This window comes from Gopherus flavomarginatus, chromosome 10 (assembly GCF_025201925.1).
Source record: "Gopherus flavomarginatus isolate rGopFla2 chromosome 10, rGopFla2.mat.asm, whole genome shotgun sequence".
Taxonomy (NCBI): domain Eukaryota; kingdom Metazoa; phylum Chordata; order Testudines; family Testudinidae; genus Gopherus; species Gopherus flavomarginatus.
In genome coordinates, this window is record NC_066626.1 from 1,662,963 (window position 1) to 1,686,982 (window position 24,020).

General features: G+C 44.7%; 1 protein-coding gene across 1 annotated transcript in view; it reads right to left on the reverse strand.

The window, feature by feature from the left end:
• Window positions 1-24,020, reverse strand: part of LOC127030054 (maestro heat-like repeat-containing protein family member 2B) — a 43,933-nt gene that overhangs the window by 14,118 nt on the left and 5,795 nt on the right. The window contains exons 3-20 of the mRNA XM_050915963.1: window positions 17,095-17,217; window positions 16,055-16,217; window positions 15,402-15,500; window positions 14,193-14,344; window positions 13,523-13,666; window positions 10,897-10,989; window positions 10,380-10,449; window positions 10,154-10,267; window positions 9,000-9,073; window positions 8,614-8,736; window positions 7,241-7,324; window positions 6,432-6,576; window positions 5,922-5,962; window positions 5,455-5,596; window positions 4,085-4,137; window positions 1,486-1,593; window positions 1,014-1,133; window positions 656-778 (exon numbers count right to left, since the gene is read on the reverse strand). Of these exons, the coding sequence (XP_050771920.1) occupies window positions 656-778; window positions 1,014-1,133; window positions 1,486-1,593; window positions 4,085-4,137; window positions 5,455-5,596; window positions 5,922-5,962; window positions 6,432-6,576; window positions 7,241-7,324; window positions 8,614-8,736; window positions 9,000-9,073; window positions 10,154-10,267; window positions 10,380-10,449; window positions 10,897-10,989; window positions 13,523-13,666; window positions 14,193-14,344; window positions 15,402-15,500; window positions 16,055-16,217; window positions 17,095-17,217 (1,971 nt within the window). The remainder of the gene's footprint in view (window positions 1-655; window positions 779-1,013; window positions 1,134-1,485; window positions 1,594-4,084; window positions 4,138-5,454; window positions 5,597-5,921; window positions 5,963-6,431; window positions 6,577-7,240; window positions 7,325-8,613; window positions 8,737-8,999; window positions 9,074-10,153; window positions 10,268-10,379; window positions 10,450-10,896; window positions 10,990-13,522; window positions 13,667-14,192; window positions 14,345-15,401; window positions 15,501-16,054; window positions 16,218-17,094; window positions 17,218-24,020) is intronic.

Consider the following 24,020-nt stretch of genomic DNA (forward strand, 5'->3'; position numbering starts at 1 on the left):
TTTGCCTAGTTTTACAGCAGACTACAAAGAATGCAAGTACAATATTTATATTTCAGTTGATTTATTTTATAATTATATGGTAAAAGTGAGAAAATAAGCAATTCTCAGTAATAATGTGCTATGACACTTTTTAATAATTTTATGCCTGAGTTTGTAAGCAAGTAATTTTTAAGTGAGGTGAAATTTAGGATACACAAGACAAATCAGACTCCTGAAAGCGGTACACTAATCTGGCCAGGTTGAGAACCACTGCTCTAAATCAGATGTTCCATAATTGTCATCCATAGACCACTGGTGGTCTACCTAAAGCAGGTTGCTTGGCCACATGTTGCTTGCAACACCTCCTCATTTCCAGCTACTAACTGGGATTAAAAAAAGGCTAAAAATACCTTAAATGCTTTTCCATGCAAGCCACTGAGGTAGTTCCCACACATTGTGCATGGGAGGGGCGCTCAAGCCATGGGACGTCAGACGATAAAAATCATTTGAGAGAACCCCAGCTCCAGATTGTGCTCCTCTCTGCTTAACTGCAGGCATCACGTAGAACGCATACACTGGGGGACAATGCTAGCTGACCAGAGGAGACACTACCCCAGGGCTGCTGCCCCTGCTTTAGAGGGAGAGGAAGTTTGAGAGAACCCCCTGGCTCCTTTACCTTCAGGCGGCTGACGAACCCAGAAACCTTAACCTTGTTCATTGCAGCCCCAAATTCCTGAAGTGCCTTCAAGGTGAGGTCCAGATGGCTCTCAGCAGAGAATGCAAGGATGGAAATGACTCCCTGTCACCCAAGAAAAATACTGGTTAGGATCTAACCCACGAGTCCATTCCTTTCACCTGGAGCGGTGTAAAGCGCCAGTCAGGCGTGAGACACATGGGGAGAGGGGGCTGAGTGAAATAGCAATGAAGAGGCTATGAAGCGAAATGGCATCTGTCCCAGGCCAACTCAGAGCTGAGCCCCACAGGGAGCATTCAGGGATTACTTGGTAAAGTGGGGAGAGGGACAGAGTCCTCACCTGTCTCTCAGGGACTTCCATATAATCTGTTGTTGTCAAAAATTGATGAAGCTGTGATTTAACGTGGACCAGGTCCTGACAAACTGCTAAGGATGTTCCTAGCGCCTTATACAGGAAACTCTGAAAGAAAGAGACCAGCACCGAGATATCAGTAACACAACGTGCCTGTCAGTACAGACCCAGCTCAGCAACACTCAGGAAAGAACAAGATAGCCAAGTCCAAGCACCCATACTGCAGACACATCCCATCATCTAGCCCAGCCAGAGAACCAACAATGCAGAACAGACAAGTAGCCTGTCCAAGCAAATATTGGCAGGGCAGGTGGGCAAGAGAGCAGGGAACAAGTAAAAACAAATTTGTTATGCAGAATAAAATATAAAGTAATGAGGCCTTGACAGAAGCCTTACGTAGCCCCCCAATCAGAATTTCAAGGGAAATTAACTAGAAACTAAGTCTTAACAGAGAACAAACCTTCTCATGGGAGGGGCTGGTATAGCTGGCCATCTGCTGGCTCAACTCAAGGCTTATCTGCCTGCTCCAGGCACTGTCGTCTATCATCTCCAGAGATGTTCCTAGGAACTGAGTGTAAAACAAGAGTTAACGCAGAGGGTTAATTGCAAAAATTTGGGGGTTGTTGTGGGGTTTGTTTGTTTATTTGTTTGGTGTTTTTCTTTTCTTCCTTGTTTTCTCTTGTAAACTTTCCAATATTCAGGTGTCATGGGAAGGTTATTTCCCCATTGAGAACTATAAACATTGACAACCCAGACTTCCTCTGCTGTTGTTCTTTAACTTTTGCCTGATGATTCCTCTCAGTCCCCAAACCCAGATGGACAGTGAATTGGAGAATGAGACCGAGCCAAGAAATCTGACCATTGAGGAGTGATTATATAGTGGATGAAGGATGGGTCTAATAAACTTTGAACAAAAGGGACCTGGACTACAAAGGACCAGGAACCTTCTCTGAAGTGCTCTGGACCCTTTATGCCACCTCCCGAGGGTCCCCAGGGTTGTGCGGTACCTCACTACCACCTGCCCTTAGCATGAGGAAGCCTTCTCTGTGCTCTGCCAGTCACAGGAAACACAAACACGCCCTTCTCACCCCATCCAGATTCCACTGTCCTTCCACAGATTAGCAATCCCTATAGTCCAACCGCCGAGCCCTCTCTGCAGCCCCACAATGTCCAGCGCCTGTTCCACTGGATACTCACAGAATTCATAGGCTTGCTACAGACCACCTTACCAGTTTCACCTCAGAGTCACCGCTCCATTTCACACACTTAGATACATTTATAGTGAAAACAAGCAGAGTTCAATTCACAAAGATCAGAGAGTTGAGAAGGAGCAAGTAAAATTAATGCAAACAAATGGTTACGTCAAAATAAAATCATAACACACTTCTAGAGCTTATACTTAGATAACCAAACATTCCCCTGTCTCACAAAGGATAGCTCCCCCAAATCTCTCTCCCAGCATGAAACACCCAGACCAAAGGTGATCCTCCATTCAGAAGACAAGCCAGCTGGCAGTTCGTCCAATAGGTGAAGGATACCTGGTGCCGGATATCTCTGGACCTCCAGAAAGGGTTCCAAGCATCCATTGTCTTCACTGGTAAACAGCGTACCCCCTATTGTTTGTTTGTTTTTCTTGTATCAAATCTCCTCTGGAGACTTTGCAATCACTTGATTAGAATTTTCCTCTATTGATTAGCATCCACTGTGAATAATTATTCTGTCTACATACAGCCATTTAGGCAGATAAGCATCTCCTGCCTGAAAGAAACTTGTTTATCACTTTCTGGTGACCAGCCCCAACTCACACACCTTAAAAGCATCAATTTCAGTATACAACCATAACATCTTATATATTCTCCATCCAGTCACTGTGCAATGATTATGATAAGCCGTGTGGCACAGGTATCCAGCAAAGGCTTTACATAACACCCTTTGATTATATAGAGATCAGATCCAGGGAATCCTGTGGCCTAAGTCAGTGGGCACCCAAAGGACCTGGGGTCACACCCTCAACTCCCTTTGAAGTCAGCCAGAGGTTAGTAACTCTCAGCACTTTGCTGTTTCAGGCCCAAATTTTGAACAGCAGCCAGGAAATATCAGAAACCTCATAAGAAAACCTAATCTGATTTGATTTTTTAGCCCAAAGAATTTCAAATAAGGCTGGGATCTGGAATGGAAAATTCTAGAGTGTAATCCAACCCCAAATGGAACTCCAAATCTTCTGGGGCGTATTTGTCACTAGGTCCCTTCCTTTCATTTTCAGCACTCGCCATAAAAATGTTCCTTGTCTGGATTTACATGAGGCTGTAAAGAGCTCTTTCTGACCAGAAAGGCTTCTCCATGAGATACAGTCACCAAACCCTGTCTTGTCTCTTTTCCTTTTTGGGTTTCTCATAGCAAATTTTCTTTTGAGTGGCAAAGAGAAAAAAAGAATCCTTTATATGTCCCCAGTGGTGCATTAGCACCACGAGCATGTTGGTTTTCTGGTTAGGTTTTGTGTTGTTTCCAGTGGTAACACAGGAGTTATTTATAACTAGAGCCAGTTGAACAATGGTAACTTCATTTCACAAAACAAGTGGAATTTTTTTCTTTTCTTGATTTTTCAACACAAATGAAAAGTGAAACAAACAAAAATATTTTGCTTTTCAAAATCAAAAATGACCATTATTCAGTTCTTTCTTTTCCCCCTTTCCTTCCATTTATCCCTCGTCCCCAGGCCTTTCCTCCCCTCTTCCACTTTGTGACTGAAAAAGCTGGGGGGGGGGACAGAGGGAAGGAGACAACAGGAAAGCAAATGAAAAAAAAACCCAAAACATCAACTTCCGTTTCAAAAAACTGAACATTTTCCATTTGGGTTGTGGTTGTTTTGTTTTGTGTAAAAAGAAAAAAAATTGAAAATATCCCATGAAAATAAAAAAGGCCAGTTTTCAGTGAACAAAATGAAATGGTTTGACCAGCTCTGCTTATAATGAATAGTTTATCACTAATATTTTCCCCAACTGATACATTTGGAGGGGGGAGGGAGGGCTGTGACAATACAGCTGAAAGGCGTCTTGTACCTGAAGCAGCATGTGCTCCCACCGCACACAGTCCAGGGAATTCTCTGTGTTTCCTATGAAGCAGGAGGCAAAACAATAATGTCACCTAGGTTAGCAAGAAGAGTCGTCCCAGGAATCTCCTTTGCAGTTAGTCCTTCGAAAACCCCTGCTCTGCCAAGCTGTAACATACCTGGGCTTTCAAGGCTAAATGGGACATACGCCAACACTCTTTGCTGGACCAACAGAAAGTATCATGTTAGATACCCTGCTGGCATTTTCATTCAGGGCCAGTCAACCCACCAGGAGTGAGAGACTGAGCACTCCCAATTCCCGTTGACTTTAATGGGAGCTCAGGGTACTTAGCATCTCACAAAACTGTTCAGCACATCAGAAGACTGGGCTTAATATGAAAACAAACTTTCCCTGTATAAGAAGAGATTCTGGACTTGATCCTAACTTGATGTAAATCGGTGTAGCTTCACTGAAGTCAATGGAATTATACTGATTTACATCAGCTGAGAATCTAGCCCTGTTTCTGAATGTCCAGCTCTAACCTACCCTTCTTTAATGTCAGCACAAGGTAGTACTGGAGACTCTGTACAGCAACAACCACTAGGGAAGAGACAGCTCATTTTTTTAAATCTTTTTTTGAATATCAAACCCACTTGAACATTGTAGGGCTTGACAGTCATCAGAAACACATCGGGTTATGCTCCACGTAGGGTCTGTCATACTCCACAGAGACTATACTGGCAGAGCTACATCATTGGCGCTCTGCTGGCATAACCCCATAGTGTAGACACAGCCTACACTGACTGAGGAGGTCAATAGATTCATACCACTGTAAAATTGATGAAAGACATTATTAGGTCCCCAATACCTAGATTCTACATAGGGCACCCACTTGGCCAACCTAACTTTTATGACTCAGGTTTCCTTACAGAAAGAAAAACTCTGGGGTTTTTAATTGAATCACCCTTGAGAGTAAACATGGAGGTTAATTTTCAGAAAAATTCAGTTTGCAAACTCAGACTATCTATGTAACCCCAAAATATTTCACTAACCTCCAGCTTCACGCTTAATTTACCTTCCCAAACATTAACCTAGCATAGGTGTGGGGGGAACTGCTGTAAAATTTCCATTCAGCTGAAACCTTCCTGGCCTGATTCTGCCCGGATTGAATTGGCCTCAGTGGATCAATTCTGGATTTACCCCAGTGGTTCATAGTTATCCAGATGAAGGAAAAGTGAAGGCCTAGAAGCCCAATTTCAATTCCCCACTGTTCCCACATACTGCAACAGGAATGGCACAACACATGTCCATACGAAGTTGCATTTTCTGGCTTCCCTTCTATTCTCCATGGACCGCACTTCTCCTAACTAGCGCTTTACCTTCAATGTACTGCACCAGAGATGGGATCTTTACTACCCACATCTCACCCACTGCTGCATGGATATTTTGGTGCAGGGCCTGTAGTAACTGCAAGGCAGCACATCCGTGTCCTTCTCCTGCATAAGGGGATGAGGCTACTACCTGCCAATGAGAGAGAAAGAACAGGCTAAGTTTTGTCAGCACAATACCAGTTTATTCCTGAAGGAGAGAATAGCTCAGACTCTCTCATTGTGGAGACCATAGAATAGAGTTGTTGATTCTACTGCAGCGCCTTCCTGAAGAAGAAAGCATTCTAGCTAGTGCGAGGATCCAGAACAGTGTGTCTCAGGAGAGGGCAGAGACAGAGAGATCCAATCACACACATTCCTCAGCCTGTCTACAAACATCTAGCTAGAAAACCCATTTTTATATAGTTAACTGTCCCACTTCATATTCCGCAGAAAACCTATTCTCATGGTCTACTCACCAGGAGTCGTGCCAGCAGCCCCTGGGGTGTAGGGAGTTTCACTAGGGAAAGAAAGAGAATATCATTAATTTTGCCAGGCTTTCAGAGAGTCCTGCTGATGTTATTCACCTAGCCATTCCCAACGTGCCCAACAATGTTGAATGCAGCTGATCATAACTTGCATTTCCATAGTGCTTTCAGTCTGAGCTTCTCAAAATGCTTTACAGACATGAATGAATTCCGCCTCACAGCACCTCTATCAGGTTGGCATTAATTACTCCTTCATGTTACAAGCAGGGAAGCTGAGAGAGAAAGATCAAGTGATTTCCCCAAGGTCACATCCGAATTTTGGTGGCAAGCTGGGAACAGAACCCACATTTCCTAGCTTCCCCCATGGCCATGTTGCAATCACAAGACCATCCCTCATTCATTTTAGCCTTCTCATTGCCGATGAGAGAACTGGAGCAGACTGAACCTGTTCATTTCACAGTGTGCCTGGAGAGAATAAATGAAAGAGTTTCTGTTATAAACCTGGTCCACCGTAGTCGAGGCAAGCAGCTTCTTCTCCTTCCTGCTGCTTTCTCTCAACCAGTTCCCTAAGGCATCTGCAGAGAGGCTTCAGAGTACCAGTGTACTGAGCTGGCACCACATATTCTAGAAGCCTTGGCCATAGCACCTGCAGAGAAGAGCGAGACTGTTCAGTACACAGCTATTTCCATTCCCCCACCTCCAGTATCCTGCTGTCTGAATCCCTCCCTCTCAATAAAAATTCCTTTTATTCATCACTGACCCTTCCCTTACCTATCACCTCATCTCTCTCTCCTCCCATCATCTCACTCTACCTGTCTGGTGCCCCCTCACTCTGTCTTTTAAATACACTGCCTTCTTTGGTGAGCAATTTGGCTCTCACCCAGAGATGAATCCTCCTTCCCTGCATTACAGCATTATGGAGCTATTTAGATAGCACCATCAACTCACCCAGAACTTTACAGACCTAGATAAGGCACAGTCCCAGCCCTAAGATCTGTTCAAATCCAGGATCACCAAATCTAAAGATCAGAAGTATTCATGGAGGATCTAAGGGGGAGTTGCACTTAGACAGTGGAAAGAATGAAGAGAAGATCTCTGCAACATGATTTCTTCTAGTTAAATGGCTTTCTATCTTTTCTCTAATGTGAACCACTTACTCCATGATGAAGGGGTCACACCATCCCTGACATGAATTTGACATACTGTTCCTCCATTATGCTGAGTGTGCAAAAAGCTTCCTTGTGGGGAAGTACAAAGAATGTAAGGAAGACCGTCCCTATTTCAAGAAGCAGTAGCGACAGGTCACTTACTTGGGTCATTCCAGTGACTGAGGTGTCCAGACATTGCAGGATGTCAATGCACAGGCTTTGGATAGTGTTTTCTTCCTGAATAGCCTGGGTGAGAAGTGTTGTACCCTGCTGTGAGATAGCTCTATAGAACTTAATTAGCTAGTAGCAAGACACTGGCTAGAGAATCAGTGTCCTTCTCTTACAAAGCCATCTTGAACATTGACCTATGCCTGCTTTTATATTACACTGGAAGTGCACAGCCATCTGAAGGGAAGGGAATAATAGAAACTCCTAACTGGTGGGTCAGATCCCAGGCTTAGGAAAACCCTCAAGTGAAGGGAATGATTCACTGAACACAAGAGAGATTCCCCAACAGGGTTAATTTTCTTTAAATTTGAAAAACTGTTTCATCTTTTTATCTCTGAGGAAAAACATTCAGACTCTGCCCAGTGGGAATCAATATGCAGAACCAGGGGGATCCACTCTGTTTGTTCTGATGCCCCAACCAGCTTGGTCATTTCGTGTGTAGTGAGTGTGATTCTATCAACGGGCCTAATTCTCCTCTTACTTACACCAGACTAAATATTGATTGACTCGACTGATTTTAGTTTAAAGGAGAGCAAAACTGGCCCAATGAGAAAAGGCAGCCTTCCTTAAGATGGGTGCATGTGTGTGTGAGAGACAGAAAAAGACCCTTGGACAGTATTGCCACAAGCTCCAACTTTGTAGAAAAGGGGCCAGGCAGAGCTAAGATCTTCAACAACTGACTGTAAAGTTGAACTGTTTATGTTAATACAGATCATGGCTCCAATCATGGAGCACAAAGTGTCTGGAGCCCCTGGCTGTGTCCATGGATAGAAATACGGATTGAAGATATTTTTAAACTAGTACATGTAGATGAGAGCATGTAGTGAGGGAAATACGCAGCAAGCTTTTCCAGTCTCCTGACAGTCTGTGATGCAACCTGCATAACCTTGGTGTTTTGCTGATAGTTTACGTTTGCTTCAACAGCAACAGAATTGGGCATCATTATGTTCTCTGGAGAGTCTATTTCAAACAAAGAGATGTGCTTCCTTGGACTAGAATATTTCACTGAAAAATGGTGTTTTCAGACTTTTCAATGACTCGCCAGAGGGTGGAGTAACCTAGATGACTCTGGTAGATGTAAATACCCAGTGTGAGAGTCTGATCTCTGTAACACTAGTATAAATCCAGAGTAACGCCACTAAAGTCAGCGGAGTTACCTTGACTTTACACCAATATAACTGATCAGATTCTGGCTCTAATCATTCAGTCCAGTTGTCCTTGAGTCAAAACTCCCACTGAAGGCAAGGGGAGCAGCCAGCATGCAAGAATGGTAGGACCCAGTCCTAAGTGCTAAGAACTCTCCTTACCAGTTTGCTGGTGGATACACTGAACTCCCTGAAAACATGTGCTACCATCTCCCACGCTGCACAATTCTCCACACTTTCTGAGCTGAGCAGCCTCCGGATGAAATGAAGAACTGCCGTCCTCACCTGCAAGGGTAGAGATGACACACATGAGTTATTGTTATCCCTTCTGCCTGAAATCGGAGATAGGATATGAGAGTCCTTATGCTTTTGATTTGATCTCCTTGGCTTATAAACATGGATCCATTTAACACAGGCAGGAGAATGACATGCCTTCTCTAGTCTGCAGTCTCTCCTCTGGATCTGAATGAAAGCTCCACCCAGATGTCCATTCATCCCATATCATTGAAAAAAACTGAAATATTTCACTGCTCCACACACACTCTTACCGTAGCATTCTGATCACCCAGAGTGGATTTCACTGCCTTCACAATCAGAAACTTTTTCAGTCTTGTCTCGGGCACTGAAAGATAAGGAGAGGTGTACAGTACTGCTTTGTTCCACACACTCACTTTCCACATTGGAATTAATCCTGGATTTCAAAAGGCCCCATTTAAGAATAGTACCAAGCTTCTCTCATACACAGAATCAGTGGGGAAAACATAGGACCAGACTCTGGTCTCAGTTACACCAGCATAAATCTAAAGTAATTCCATTTCTATAAATAGTGCCATCATACTGCCATGATGGAAATAATAACAAAAGAATTAGATAGACTGAGGTCAATCTGTGTTTACACAATATAACAGAACTCAGAATCTAGTCTACAGTGTCTAATACTGACGATTATTGAGTCTGGGGTATTATTTTATTTTTGATTATTGTTACCATGCTTTAGCCTCAAGTCAACTTCTGTATCTCAAGTTGAAAAATATCTTGGGCTACATTCAGCACTTAGTTGAACCTGCTGATTTCTGTGTGGCCATAGGGGGGTAACTTAGGGCAGCATTTAGCCCCTTAGTGGATACCCAGACCACTGTTGACTGTGTGTTATGGAGATTCTGTGCCCCATTTGCAGAGGCGATGAGTCTGTTACAGCCCTGCCGTGCCTACAAAGCCTTGGTTCTTCAGCTCAATCTATAGTAGCTCATGCTTTTAGCTCTGGATCAGGGCTGGCTTTAGGCCGATTCCTCTGATTCTCCTGAATTGGGCCCCGTGTCTGAGAGGGCACCGCACATAACAGGACCCCGCTCCCAGTGGCCCTTTAAATTTTTACTCACCCAGCAGCGCTCTGAGTCTTCAGCAGTGGGTCCTGCACTCGCTTTGGGTGTTCGCTGGCACTTTGGCGGTGGGTCCTAAACTTGCTCCAGGTCTTTGGCAGCACGTGAAGGACCCGCTGCTGAAGTTCCACCGAAGACTCAGAGCAAGTGAAGGACCCGCCGCTGAAGTGCAGCCGAAGTCTCAGGGCACCGCCTGGTGAGTACAAGCCTCACAAATCAGGCCCCGCACTTCCTAAAGCCGGCCCTGCCCTGGATGTCCCCAACTCAACGCTCAGCATGTCGGCCAAGAGGGCAGCTGGCACAGTTGCTCCTGTGTTACTTACAGTCAGCACCAACAATAGCTCTGAGCAGATTCAGAGATGCCACACGAACAGCCTCATTCTCAACCTTCAGCTGCGAGCGCAGAAAGGCTATCAGATCCTCCGGAGAAGAACGGGCTGCAAGGCAAGAAATCACGTCCTCACTGACGACAGAACTCTTATTCTTACCATACCTTACAAAGGAAGTTACAAGGAAACCACTGTGTAACTCAGAGTCTCTTCCTCTTACCTAGCTGAACTATACAATAGACCAGCTCTGTGTGATGTTCCAGGCTGAGCGGCTTAGCTTGAGAACAGATCTGTGGGAAGAAGGGAAATGGTCAAAGAAAAACTAATCAGAAGCAATTGAAAAGAAAATGTTCAATTAATTTCTAAGCTTCCACTTCCTACGTGTCCAACTAGAGGTCTGAACCCCAGGGGGATGGTACTGAATGCACAGCAAGAATCAAACAGAATATCCAATACCTTAGATGAGAGAAGCTAAAGTGTTTTGAACAGCAGAGCTCATCGAATCAAGACACAGCCACAGTGTTTACTGTACAACTCTGACTCCCTCTGATAATCGGCTTATGGTAAAATTGCTTTACAAACTGAGTTGGACATTAGCTAAGAAAATGAGACCACTACCTGCTTACTCTTGAGCCTGCAGAAATCAGGAGGGCATGAGCGGTCCCCAGCCTTTACACTATCATTCAATAGATTTTGATTGTTAATATGCTTCAGATCCAAGCAAAACCACCCCTCACCTGGTTGTGCAGAGCACTGCAGATGGCTTGAAACTTCCTCTTAGGGAGAGGGATCTTATATTCACCAGAGACCTCCAAGAGCTGGCTCAGACTCTGCAACAGAGGGTGAAAGTCAGATGGTGGCACACACAGGAGCAACATGTAGTGACTGAAGCAGATTCAGGGGATTCGTGGATTCCAAGGCCGGAACAGATTATTGCCATCATCTAGTCTGACCTCTGGTATAACACAGGCCACAGACCTTGCCCAGAATAATTCCCAGAGCAGAGCTTTTAGAAAAACATCCCAATCTCGATATAAAAACTGTCAGTGAGGGAGAATCTGCCTCGGCGCTTGGTAAATGGTTCTAATGGTTAATTATCTCACCATTAAAAATGGACACTAAATTTCCAGTCTGAATGCGTCTCGTTTCAGTTTCTAGCCATTGGATCAAGTTACACCTTTCTCTGCTAGACTGAAGAGCCCGTTATAAAACATGAGTCCCTCATGTAAGATATTATAGACTGTCATGAAGTCACCCTGTCACAGGACAGGTCCACCCCGTCAGGTTGGTACCAGGTTGTGGAGGAAATGAAGTAGATCTCAGGCAGCCCAGCTGGTCTAGTCTCCCTAGCCATCGCAGCAGTCCTGGCTCCTAGGGCAGCATAACCTAATGGTCGGGATCAGCGCAGCAGCCCTTAGGTGAAGGTTCACGGCCCAACAGCCTGAGTTAGGAGGGCTCCCCTTCCAGGTATGGCAGTGTGGCCTAGTGGCCAGAGTCATTAGAACCACCTTTTGTGGCAGGGAAGTGTTGCCTAGTGACCAGCCCTTCTCCACTGGCTCCTACCTATTTCACAGGTCCCAGCCCAGGGTCCTGTCTTGCCGCAGGGGTATCTGCCACCAAATCAGCGAGGATCCTTCCAAAACATGCCAAGTCAAAGCCCAGTGCCTCAACTGGATCAGTGCTTAGTCTACCTAGGGTACTTCCCACTCAGGGATTCTGTGGTCTCTCCTCCATCTCTGGCATTGGGTGGCTGGGGGTCGTGGGTTGCAGCCACAGTCCGGCTGGCCTCTGAATCCTGGAGCACTGGCAGTCTCTCTGCAGGAGCCTGCAATGTACCTCTGCTCCCTTCAGCAGCCATCCCAGACTCAGCCGAGCAGCTCTCTTATATCCTGGTTCCAGTTGAAGCATGCCCAGCAGAGATGAGGGGCCATGGCTGAACCAATGTGGGGTACATAAACCCCATCACACACCCTTTTACTTTCTGTTTGTTAAACTAAATAGATTGAGTTCCTTGATTCTACCACTGTAAGGCAGGCTTTCTAATACTGTAATCACTGTGGCTCTTCTCTCAATATCCTCTCCAATTTATCAACACCCTTTTTGAGTTGTGGGCACTAGAACTGGACACAGTATTCCAACAGGAGTCACACAAGTGCCAGATTTAGAAGTAAAACAACCACTGTACTCCTCCTTGAGATTCCCCTTTTTATGCTTTTCAGCTTTTTTGGCCACAGCATGAGTTCGTGTTCAGCTGATTATTCATCATGACCCCCACAATCTTTTTCAGAGTCACTGCTTCCCAGGACAGCATCTCCCATCATGTATGTATAGCCTACATTCTTTGTGCCTAGATGCTCACATTTACATTCAGCCATATTTAAATGCACCTTTGTTTGCGCCCAGTTTACCAAGTGATCTAGATCTCTCTGAATCTGTCCTCTCCTTCCTGCATCTAAACACTTTTCTCCTTTGTTGCTTCAAGCTTCCGGAATGTCTCTGATGCCATCTACAGATTTTACTATATTGAAGCAGTTGTGTAGTGCCCTGATGCTATCAAACAAGTCCATGATGCATTGGTTGCCTCCAAATCATGGGTATTTCAACCCCAAAAGTGACCACATACTCTGTACCAGAAAGCTTCAACCAACAGAGACAGTGAGTAAATATCACTACCCAACAAGTTATAGCTGTCTCATGACTTCATTTACAACTGTGTAGCCCCACTGAAGACAGAATATGGCCTCTTACTTCTTGCTCATGTGGTACTCAGGGTAGATGAAATAGAGAGACAAGGGGAGTGAGACAATATCTTTAATTAGATTATCTCACCCACCTTGGCGCTCTAATATCTTGGGACCAACATGGCTACAACAGCACTGCATAGAATGGGAGATGAAATAGACAGGCAATGCTTTTAGACCCATCTAGTTACATAATCCAAAGCAATGACTCGCAAGTCTCCTTAGTATTAATTTTCAACCATTGACAGTTGTCTTGGTACTGACCAGAGACAACATATGGCAGCCCCTACTCTGAGGAGCCTATGAACTAAAAGAGAGATGCAGAGTTGACAGGATGTACTGGGAAATCACAAGGTGGGAGGATCTTTTTGGAGGGGGGGTTGGTGTTTTGTTTTCTATCTCCTTATCATCCTGCCCAGGAAACAGAGGATGCTTTTCATAGGAGGCATTTACCTACAAATCTTGTTGCCTGGCTCACCACGTGTACAAACCCAGAGCTTGTGTGGATATTTATTTTCTAACAAGTCACTGTCTAAACCAGGAAACCCCACTGGCAGCAAATTCCTCACACAGTTCATACATGCACACACATGGACAGTTACCTTAAGGAGTGGTACCTCACCTTGGTGATGTGAAAAACATGAGCATCCTCCTTATATTGCTCAAGGAGCCATGAGATCAGTTCAAATATCTGATCCTGATACTCCTCTTGGTGTAGCAGGAGACTCATCATGGGACCAAGGGCTTTGATGATAGCCTGCTTGAGCTGCATAGATGAGACACAGAATTTATGTTCCTATGAATTCATTCAATATCATTCAATGGGCACATCTTTTCTACTTCCAATGAGTGCACCTTCCCTTGTTCTACTGTAGGAATGGGCCTGTCTCAATATTTCCCGGTAAAGATCCAGGACTCGTAGGGTTGGTTTCAGGATTATATCCTAATGCACCTCACAACTATACCAGGTAAGATATTCCCCAGATTAGTATGCATTCTAGGCCAACTCACTCCTGCTGGAACTCCACTGGAGCTGAATGGAGGAATTAATTTAGGCCACTATCCCGTGTTCATCTGCACGTTAGTGCATAAAACTAGAATCCATGTACACTGCATACAGACAGAACTTCCACGTTGTTTGGGTTTTAAATGTTTGGGTTTTAAATGTTTTACCTGACACTGTTCCACCCAAAAGGACCTACCATTAAATGTCATCATCACAATGAGTGCTAGACTCATAAAATTTAACGTTACAATTTCTGCTAATGGTTTAGAAAACTAGCAATTCTCACCTCAGGCTCCTCACAGGTCAGCCAGTTGCTGGTCACATGAGAATATAAGGGAAGAAATCGATAGCAGAATTGCGATGCACTCATTCTGGGGAATGAGCACTTTTCCCAGTTACTCAAATAGAAATTTACTGCCCTTGAGCATTCTTCCAGAACTGCATGGACGGAGAGAAGACAGGCAATGTGAAAAGGACATATTAGTAATGAGGAGAATTTGCTTTATCAGTGAACACACCCAGGCCTAAAGTTTACTACAATTCCATGGCAGCTACTGCTTAGTTCAGGACTAGATGCTGAAATCCCACATCAATTTTGAGCTATTTCTCTTCCCCCCGTTCCGTGTCTTGTTTCTCAAAAGGCTTTTTAATTTGCAGATCTCTCAATCTTATTTCAATTACCATCATTTGAAGACAAATTTTTTCTCCCTTACTTGTTACCTCTTAATTAGAGTTGGTTGAAAAAGCAGTTTAAATTCTGCTCTGCTCTGCATGACTCGTGTCCTCTGCAGTTACTCTTTATTTAACCCTAACACTGGATGATTTCATCCTGAGTTACAGTTTGTCTGAAAGATGTTGAGTGCCCCTAACAGCCATTGGCTTTACTGGGATTTGAAGGTAGTGGGGAGCACTTTGCCCTAAAGGTAAGTGTCTCTAGTGTCCTTGCTAAGAAGAATTAGGGCCCAATCCTGTTCTCTATGAATTTGATGGCAAAATTCCCATTTACCTCAAAGGCACAGGATTAACCCTTTACTGAGCATCACCCGAAAAGCAAAGGAAGCGAGAAGTGGAGAGGAAGAGAAGACAGAGAAAGAGGGTGAGAGGAGTTTCTTTATCATCATCTAAGGGGAGAGAATGGGTGAAGAAGTTGGAAATGGGATTTTTAAATGTACAGTATTGAAATCTGCTCCCTTCACCTCCTCCCCCAGGAGATTGCTGGCAGATGAGCAGCTTCAGTCTTTGTGTCTCTTTATTTTAAATTATGTGCATGAGTCATAAAGGGCCTGAATTTACAAATGCTCAGCGCCTCCTGCAAAGTGAGGAGCACTCTCAACTTCACCGAGTGCCATGGGAGCCCAGGAACACAGCACCTGGTGCAATCCAGGGCAGGGAGCACAGTTCAGGGCCTGTTTGCAAACTTGGTCAGTCACTTCAATCTGTACCAAGACCCCCTAAATATCCATTTTGGGCACCTATGGCAAGTTCTGGCACTTACCACCACAAAATGCTTGTCTCATCCTGCCGCCCTTGACTAACTTCCGCATGTAGGACATGAACAGCAGGGTCAGGACCATAAAAGGGACACACTTAAGCGCTGCGGAGAAAGGCCAGAAGAGAAGAAAGACAGATAATCGGCTGCTCTCCACCTTCTTAGAACACACTTAGAAACACTGTGGGGCAGGGTGCTAGGGGCTCCTGGGCCATTTTGCGCTGCAGAAGCAGAGCAGAATGGCTTCAAAGCAGCCATTGAAAGCCAGTGGGGGATTCACCCTGAAGAGGGGAATCCTCCTCCAGTGCACAGCTGTGCCCGACGCCCAACTCACTCTCAGCGTAAGGGCAGAGAGCACTGGGGCAGGATGGGAAGTGGGGTGGAGAAGAGCTCCACTAGACCTGATCTTCCACTCATTCCCATCCCTGAGGAACTTCAGTTGGGGGCAGAAGTTAGAGCTTTCACCGCCGTCTGGATAGCTCATGATCTGGAAGCCAGAACTAGCAAGAGCAGTTAATCCGGGGTCTCTCCACATACACACGCACGCACACACTCAAGCAGAGCTCTGTTTAGCTGCAACATTTTTAGGTAGAGAGAGTAATCCCCTGTCCTTAAATGAAAGACGATAACTTTGAAACAAAAGATGGAAGTTACCATACCATAGGCTGATGACAGGTTGCGCAGCGTAACTAAAATAAACTCTTCAGGCAGCTGCGGTGGTTCCAGATGACAGTGCACCTCACACATCACATTATTGAAATAGCAGCAAGCCAGCGTCACTAAGGTGTTACTAGCTGCCACTTTAAGTTCATTTGTTACTTGCTAAAAAAAAAAAAAAAAGAGAGAGAGTGAGAGAGACTGAGGTGACTGAAGCCGGTTGCACTAGCCAGAGTTGTTTAGATGAGTCAAGTCCTTATTTCTGTGCATAAGTTGTGAATGAACCCAGCCAACTTTCTGTGGATAGAGTCATTAGTCATAAATATTCATTGAATCAAAACAATCTTCAGCCTTTGAGTTGCTTGCAAGCTGCTTAGTTAGACTATTCACTAGTAGCTCCTTGTGGTGGATGACTGGTCACCATAGTCACATGATATTTTGCCCCACCCTTCCCTAAGGAGGTAGTAAGACACAGACTGGGCAGCTTCAAAGATATTCAGAAAGCTTTCCTGGAATAAACTGTCCCCCAAAAGGAGACTGACTTCCTTTGGAACAAGAGAGAGATTTTTCCATGGGTTTTCCTGCTGGCAAACTAGATTCTAAATCCAATGCTGCTGCTTTTGGAGATAGCTCAGATTCTGTCTGTCTTAGGGTTTTATACTGCCACTTATCGCTATAGTATCAGAGCGCCTCCCACATAACATCAGTATCAAAAATGAAATCCCTAGTAGACTATGGGAAAGACGTGCTCATGAAGAAACCATAGGCCTGTCTCTGTGTCTGATATCATGCATCTCGGGTCCTGATCCTGCAAAGCACTTAAGCACATGTGTAACTTTCACATGTGAGTTTTTCCATCTTATGCATGTGCACAAGTGCTGTCTAGGAACTGGGCTTTGCTGTGGAGGAAGGTGTGGGCTTCTAGCAGAAGAATACATTTTCATTTCAGTATACAGTTTACCCCCCTACCCCCCCAAAAAAAGAGTTTTAATTAGTTAAAGCTTTGGATCCTTTGATTAGTAGCTCAGGAGAACTAACTTACCTGACTCTCTCTCATCTGGTCAAAGGCTAGGGTTATTATTTTGTTCACTAGCCTTCTCTCTAGGCTCCCGGTGTCCTGCTGTAATGCCTTCTCCAGGACACAGTAAATGTCTACTCTGTTTTGCTGGGGACAAACCAGAAAAGAGAACAAACAATTGGGAAAAGTTTTTCTTGATGATCATACAGTAATTGGACAAATAAGCCCCTGCCCTAAAGAGCTTCCAATCCAAACATGAAATGATTAGCCCAAGTCTTATCATAACAGAGCAGGTCCGTGGCCAGGAAGAGAATCCACGTCTCCTGAGTCATTATCCAGAGTTCTATCCACTAGGCCACACTGACTCCTCAGCCAGCATGCTCACACAACTAATCCATTGGCTTAATTGGTGTAAAATACGCCATGCCCTCCACAATCAGCGCATTTGGCAGCACTTCAGAAGCAGCCGAACAATTTACATGTTTTAATCTTTCTGCAGAGAAAAAAGCCAGAAGAAGCCTACTTCACTGCCCCCTTATCCAGTTTCATTTATTGAAAACAAACAATAAAAATGAGCACCTTGCCCTTGCTCTAACCACTCCAGACAGAATTGGTAAATGTGTAATTACAAAATACCCAACTCCCACAGTAAGTCCTCAACAGCTCCTAGGGGAAATTAGCCCAGCAGTTAGATCTACATTGACAGTCGCACAGTTGAAGGTGTCTTTTATGAGGCCCATCAGTGTAGAAATTCACAGATGATACTAAATATTGGGAGGAGTTTAGTATCAGCTGAGACGGAAAAAAATAAAGAGGGACACAGAGAAATTAAAAATCTGATCAGAGAACAAGATTCCTTTCAGAAAACTGTAAACTAGCACATCTGGAAAGGACGTAGAAGTAACTGACATAATGGGAGGGAGAAAAGTGGGAAGCAACAAGTGCCTTGGGGGTGACAGTGAAAAACAAAGTCAACGTTTGTTTTTCAACGTATGCAAGGTGTGATGGCTACCACAAAGAGCCATGTGGGTTGGGTCTTTTTCACACAGGGATCATGGCACTGTTGGTGTCACTAGGCATAAATCTAGGTAGCTCGGGAGGGTGGAAGATCACAAGTGCCAATGAAGCCCTCCTGCTCAGGCCTCAATGAACCATTGTTCCTCCATGTTAAACACTTTGTGTAACCTAGTGTAACTTAATGTACTAATAGCTGCAAAAATGTAGTGTTAGTAGTTAGTTTTTAGTTGTAATAATCAGTTTTCTGCTGTAATACAGGCTAAAGCACGCTCAAGGCCATTTTAAGATACTGTATACATGCCTCAGCAGCAGAGAAGGGGGGGAGGAAGGGGGAAGACAAAAGATTGAGTGAGAAAAGATACTGCAGCTGGACGGAAAAGGAGGGGGGAGTGAGAGATCAGCTAGTAGCAAGAAAAAGTTTTGTAGTAAACAACTGGGATATAAAAGGAAGAAACTGCTTGTTTTAGGTATGCAGGATTTGAGATTGCATTCTCCTTCGCACCTTATTTGAGCTCAAATAAACTTCTGTTTTGCTTCTGCACCCTGGTGTGTTCATTGGCGCTACGCACTCCGGGCCACAAATCGCTGTAGCTTAGCCTCTGGCACTTTGTGCCGGCAACAGTTCTTGGCATCCCTGGGTGGGCTCGAGGCTAAAATTAGTCTTGCCTGGATCCCTCCTGGTGGTCAACGGATCGTGGCGACGACCGACGCCCAGTGCACACCGGTGACTTCACCGGGGGCCTCGGCGGAGACGCGGTGTGAGCAACCCCGGAGGGCACAACCGTGCAACGCGCTCGAATAGTGGAGAAGCAGTTGCGGGCGATGGTGTGGAACCGGTCCCGGGCGACAGTGAGGAACCGGTCCCTTGGATAAGGTAGGAACAGTCCGGTTGTCTGGACTTTCTGTTAGGACCTGGAGACGCCCAGTGTCTTCCTGCGGCATGGGGCAGGGACAGAGCAAGGTGGGGAAGGCACGGTGTACCCACCCTAGAATGCATTCTAGAAAACTGGAAGGTGTTTGGATCGGATCCGATGACCAAAAGTAGGTTACAAAGGTTTTGTACAGTAGACTGCCCTCAGTACAAATTAGAGGGTCAGAAAAGGTGGCCACCTGAAGGATCAGTAAATTACAGTACGATCCTCCAATTACTCCTGTTTTGTCAGTGAACGGGTAGCTTCTGAAGCTGTTTGTAAGGAGAGCTCTTGTGTAAAAAAAAAAAAGAAAAAAGAAAAAAAAATCCTCCACCATAGCTCCTGTTCTTCCCCCTGTCTGGGGAGTGCAAGGATTCAAAAGCAGGATAGGGATAGTGGAGGGAAAAAGGAGGGACCTGTCTAGAAAGGAGACCCTATGTCCTAGTGCACTCTCTCCCTGTTGTAGCTAAAAAGCAAGATCAGATGCAGAATGGTACTGGGGGCCAGTGTGAATGACCGGAAGATGCCCAGAGTACCCTGTGAAGCAAAAGCTCGTGACCAGGACTACTCTAACGCAAGCCCGGTAACTAGTGGATCTTTAGGAGGTCCGACCCATGGTGGGCTGACTCGTCCTGGCATCGTCCGGTGAGGAAGCTACCTGGGTCTAGGAGTGTGTGTACCCATCTTCCCTCCCCCTTTCCTTTCCGTGTGGGCTACTGACAGTCTGATCATCTCACTGGATGCAATCAGAGTAAGCGGCACCGTCTCCCAGAGACTAGCCAATGCTCTTTGCTGAAGGGAGGTGTAGGAGGGTCGTGGCCATCCTCGTTAGCCTCTCCTGTGTGAGTACCCTGTAGGGGAAAATCCTTAGTTTATGAGCCGCTAGCGCGTACAGGACCTCCCTGTGTGTGTAAGTGGAAAATGGGTGGGGGGACAGTCTAAACATTCCACCTCACCCCCTAAGGGTACCCCAGCATATTACATGTACGTACATTATGTTTCATCAACCTGCAGGTATTTAGAGAATTGGAATATTTACACGCGTGAAAATCCATCTAAACAATGCCCACTAGCAGGTACTTCAATCTAGATAAGATCATACATCTAAGAGGAGCGTTTAATCACCAAAAAGCCCTAACACAGCATGAGCAAACTTGTCTATTGAGGAAAGGAACGGGTTAATGTTAAATTCATCTTGGTCCAGGGATAAAAAGAAAGTTGCTCTGCGTTCAAGGTCAAGAATCAATGCAGACTATGCTAAGTACAAAGAAAAACTGATTTCGGCCCCAGCCGGCTGTGGAAAAAGGAAAATTGACAGAGGCGAACCAAAGGCAATATAAGTTACAGAACTGAGATTACATTTGCAAAGCTTAACTGTCCAGTAAGATCCAACAGTGTGCCTTTGTGACCCCGGAGCCGGTGTGGCTTGGTGACACCAAAGAAGCCACAGGCAGCCGACCTGGACTGGAATCTCTGAAAGAGACGCTGCAGGAGATTCCAGGGTGTAAAAGAACAGCCCTCCCAAGAGCAGAAGCATGTTGGAAATTCTGGACAAGCTGTATATAGGATAATCTCCTGTCCACCTCTCCCCCTTCTCTGAACATTATATACAGAAGTGGCCAGTCTGGACATACGTGTGCGAGTATGAAAAAGGGGCTTAGGGCTTGGGGCATTAATGTTTTCCTGAGTGATGTGGGAATGTTCCCAACACTCTCTGTTGTTGTTCTATTATTTTATTAATGGAGCTTTAAAAATTCAGTTATATGGTGTGTTTTCTTTATCTTCCCTCAACGATCCTGTTGTGTCAGCCTGATCACCTGACACGAGGGACAGATTGGTAACAGAAATTTGTCACAGTTTGGTGAGTGATTAAAAAGGGGGAAGCCCTGCAGAATTTACACCATCTATTTGTTTTACCCTTGTTATTTTATGTTTGCTTTGCTTGGTACTGTTGGTGTTATATGTTGAGAACTGCATGAGTAAAAGTGAGCCCTGATAGGATAAGGAAACGCTATCTGGTTTTGGTTCTGTTCTGTTTAACCGGATACTGTTGTTTTTCTGCTCTGTTCATTTGGGCGTTAGGAGTGTGGGCGGAACTGAACCTCTCGTTCGTAATTCCTCGGAGTGGAAGCCATGCGTGCAAGGAAGCTCTGAGGTTGAATTGAGATCCTTCTGTCCCGTCCCCTGTAGCGGTCAGTGTATAGAAGTGGGAAAACCTGGCTTAGACTGTAAGTTCCTCTGCTCTCTGTGTAATTCTCTTTTCTGTTTAAGTGTCAGCAGACAGATGGATGGGTCTCTGAGTAAACCCTCTAAAGGGGTCTGGATTATATGTTAAGTAAATGGTCTTTGCCCAATGGGCCATGTGTTTTTGTCCAGGTGACAAGCCTCACGAGGGAGGACTCGGGTAGTTTTGTGAGTAAGAATGTTTAAGGGAAGAGACCAGGAGGGGTGGGGGCTAGTTGAGGAGCCCACCCTCCTAGCTATACTGGTAGTGGAACAAGTTGGTGCCCATGGAAGAGACAGTTCAGCAAGAAAAGCAGGATCGGGCCCAGGTGGGCAGGCGACAGACAGAGAGATTGGAAAATAGGTTGGAAAACTTTGAGGGTGTAGTGGAAAGAAAGAGTCAGTAAGTGTAAGCATGGGGATTTCAAATACCTAGGACTTACTTGGAATGGTGATTTGAGTTAATAAAAGTAGCTGTTGGGAGACAAGCAAGTGATTTAAGGGAGAGTGAGAAGTTAACTCTGTAGTTGCTGGAGGGAAAAGCAGTTAAACTTTGTAAAAATGCTAAAGAAGAAAGTTCTTGGTGTCTGTGGAATGTTTGTAAATAAATTCAGGCAAAGAAATTATTGGATTGCAATCATTTGATTTGGCTATGAACAATTTAGCTGAATTAGCTGAAGAATGTATACAGTGTTATGTAATTGAAAACCTGGGCTGCCTATGAAACAAATATAAGAAAATATGGGGTAATTCCTCTGTTTTGCCTGAAGTCAACAAGGGTATTTGTATATTTTAAGCAATGATTGTCTGCCCAGAAGGGGTAGACTTCTGTTTTTTTTGTCTGTCAGATAATCAGAGAAAACGGATGCCAGCTGAACAGCATTCAACGTACCATGCATTTACTGGCACAAAGGGAATTGTGTTTTGTGTTTTGTGTTTTGTGTTTTGTCTTGTGGTGTTTGTCTCGTGGCCGGAGTTGTTGTGTTTGGTGTTTTCATCGGATGGTCTGGTTTGGAATCAGGAGAATGTGATATACTGAAGTCTAATACATTTCCTTAAGTAAGAAAAGGAATCTTCATTGGCCAAATCTTTTAATTAAAAATTGTTATTAAAATTTGCATACCAACAGTCTTTGGAAGCAAAGACATGAAAAGTTAACCCACTCCCCATATTGTACATGGGATCCTTCTGGCTACCTCAGATTTCTAGCCAGAGGGCTGGGGATGGTGGGAAGCTATTGGACTAGAGGTTGTATTGAGTGAACTCCTCAAAGTGGGTGTGCTTGTTCTAGCTTGTTGCTCCAAAGTTCTGTAATAAAGTTATTTTAGTGGAAGGCTATATGTGGCATACATTGAATAATAAGACTGATGTACTGTATGATGGCAATGTTTATGTGTTCATTGTTGGGAAAAAGGTGTATGAGTAAAGAGTGGAAGTTTCCTTTGTAGGTTAAAAGAAGCCAAAAAGGAAAGAAGAACAAAGAACAGAATAAGTTCACTGGAAAAAGAAAAAATAGCAAGCTCAGGCTATAGATAGGACACTGACTCCATTCACAGTCAAGACTTGGCTAACAAGCAGGAAAAGGAGGGCTTGAATTTGCCCATGCAGCTATAAGGTTTGCAAAACACTGCTAGGTACTAATAAAATGTGTTAGGTTTCTTTTCTCACAGGTAAAGAAGCGCTACCCAAAGACCCTAGCAGCCCTGCCACTCCTTGGAACCAGGAAACTGGATTGATGTAAAGGTCCACCAATGAAAGACTGCTTTGGCTCCATGCTGGAAAGGCCCTTATTAAGTCCTGCTGACTATCAACACCGCTGTGAAGTGCTAAAGACTGACTGCTTGGACCCAAGATTCTCACTGCAAAAAGACCCCTCCACCTCGGGAGAATTCTCTTACTGAAGATTAGCCTATTTCTCCTTCTAGCTCCACTGTGCCTTCTGGACAGCAGGGAAAAAGTACAAGGTGAAGTGCTAGTAACCTCTCCCTTGCCCACTGACAGATCTACTGTGCCTTTGCATTTTTCTAGAAAAAGCAAAACTATTACAGGGTGATGTGCTGGTAACCTCTCCCCTGTAGGATGCTGCACCATGACTGTTTTGAGAAAGAAGGAACACTCACTCCACTGAAATTGCCAAAATCCAGGAATTCCTGACTAGAAAGAACATTAAGAACTGACCCTGGTAAAGAAACAAAGAATTATACACTGGCGGGAGGACATTTGTGGGACCCATGCTTGGGAATGTGGTATTGTTAGGATTGTGGAGTTTATTCTACAGGCTGCGTCCTGTGTTCTGGATAAATCCTTCAGCATGTATTGCTCTCTCTAATTAGATTTTACATAAAAAGTACCTGAAGAGTTTGTTCTGCCACTAAAAATTTTACCCGTATTGAAACCATTCCAGTGACTAATAACGTAACCCCCTCCTATGCTATTAATGTTAATGCCTTTTGAAGTGCCTGAGAATAGTTAAATAACAGATGTAATACAGTACTACACCAAGGAAAGATGGTATTGAATATCACTGAGGCTGGGAAGGCATTGCAGTGGGATCTAGTATGTGTAGGAATTCAGGATTTCCTGAATGACCAGCTGATGGCCATTCGGAGTGATCTTGAGGACCAGACTTGGCCTACTGCCCTTACAGATGCATCAGGAATACCATCTGATCTGTGATCATGGAGACATACGTGGACACTTCCTGGGTGGAAGTGTGGCTTCCCAGGGCGGGGTGTGCGCCCTTATAGGGGATGAATGCTGTACTTCTGTCCCAGAAAACACACAGGATATTAACAAGCA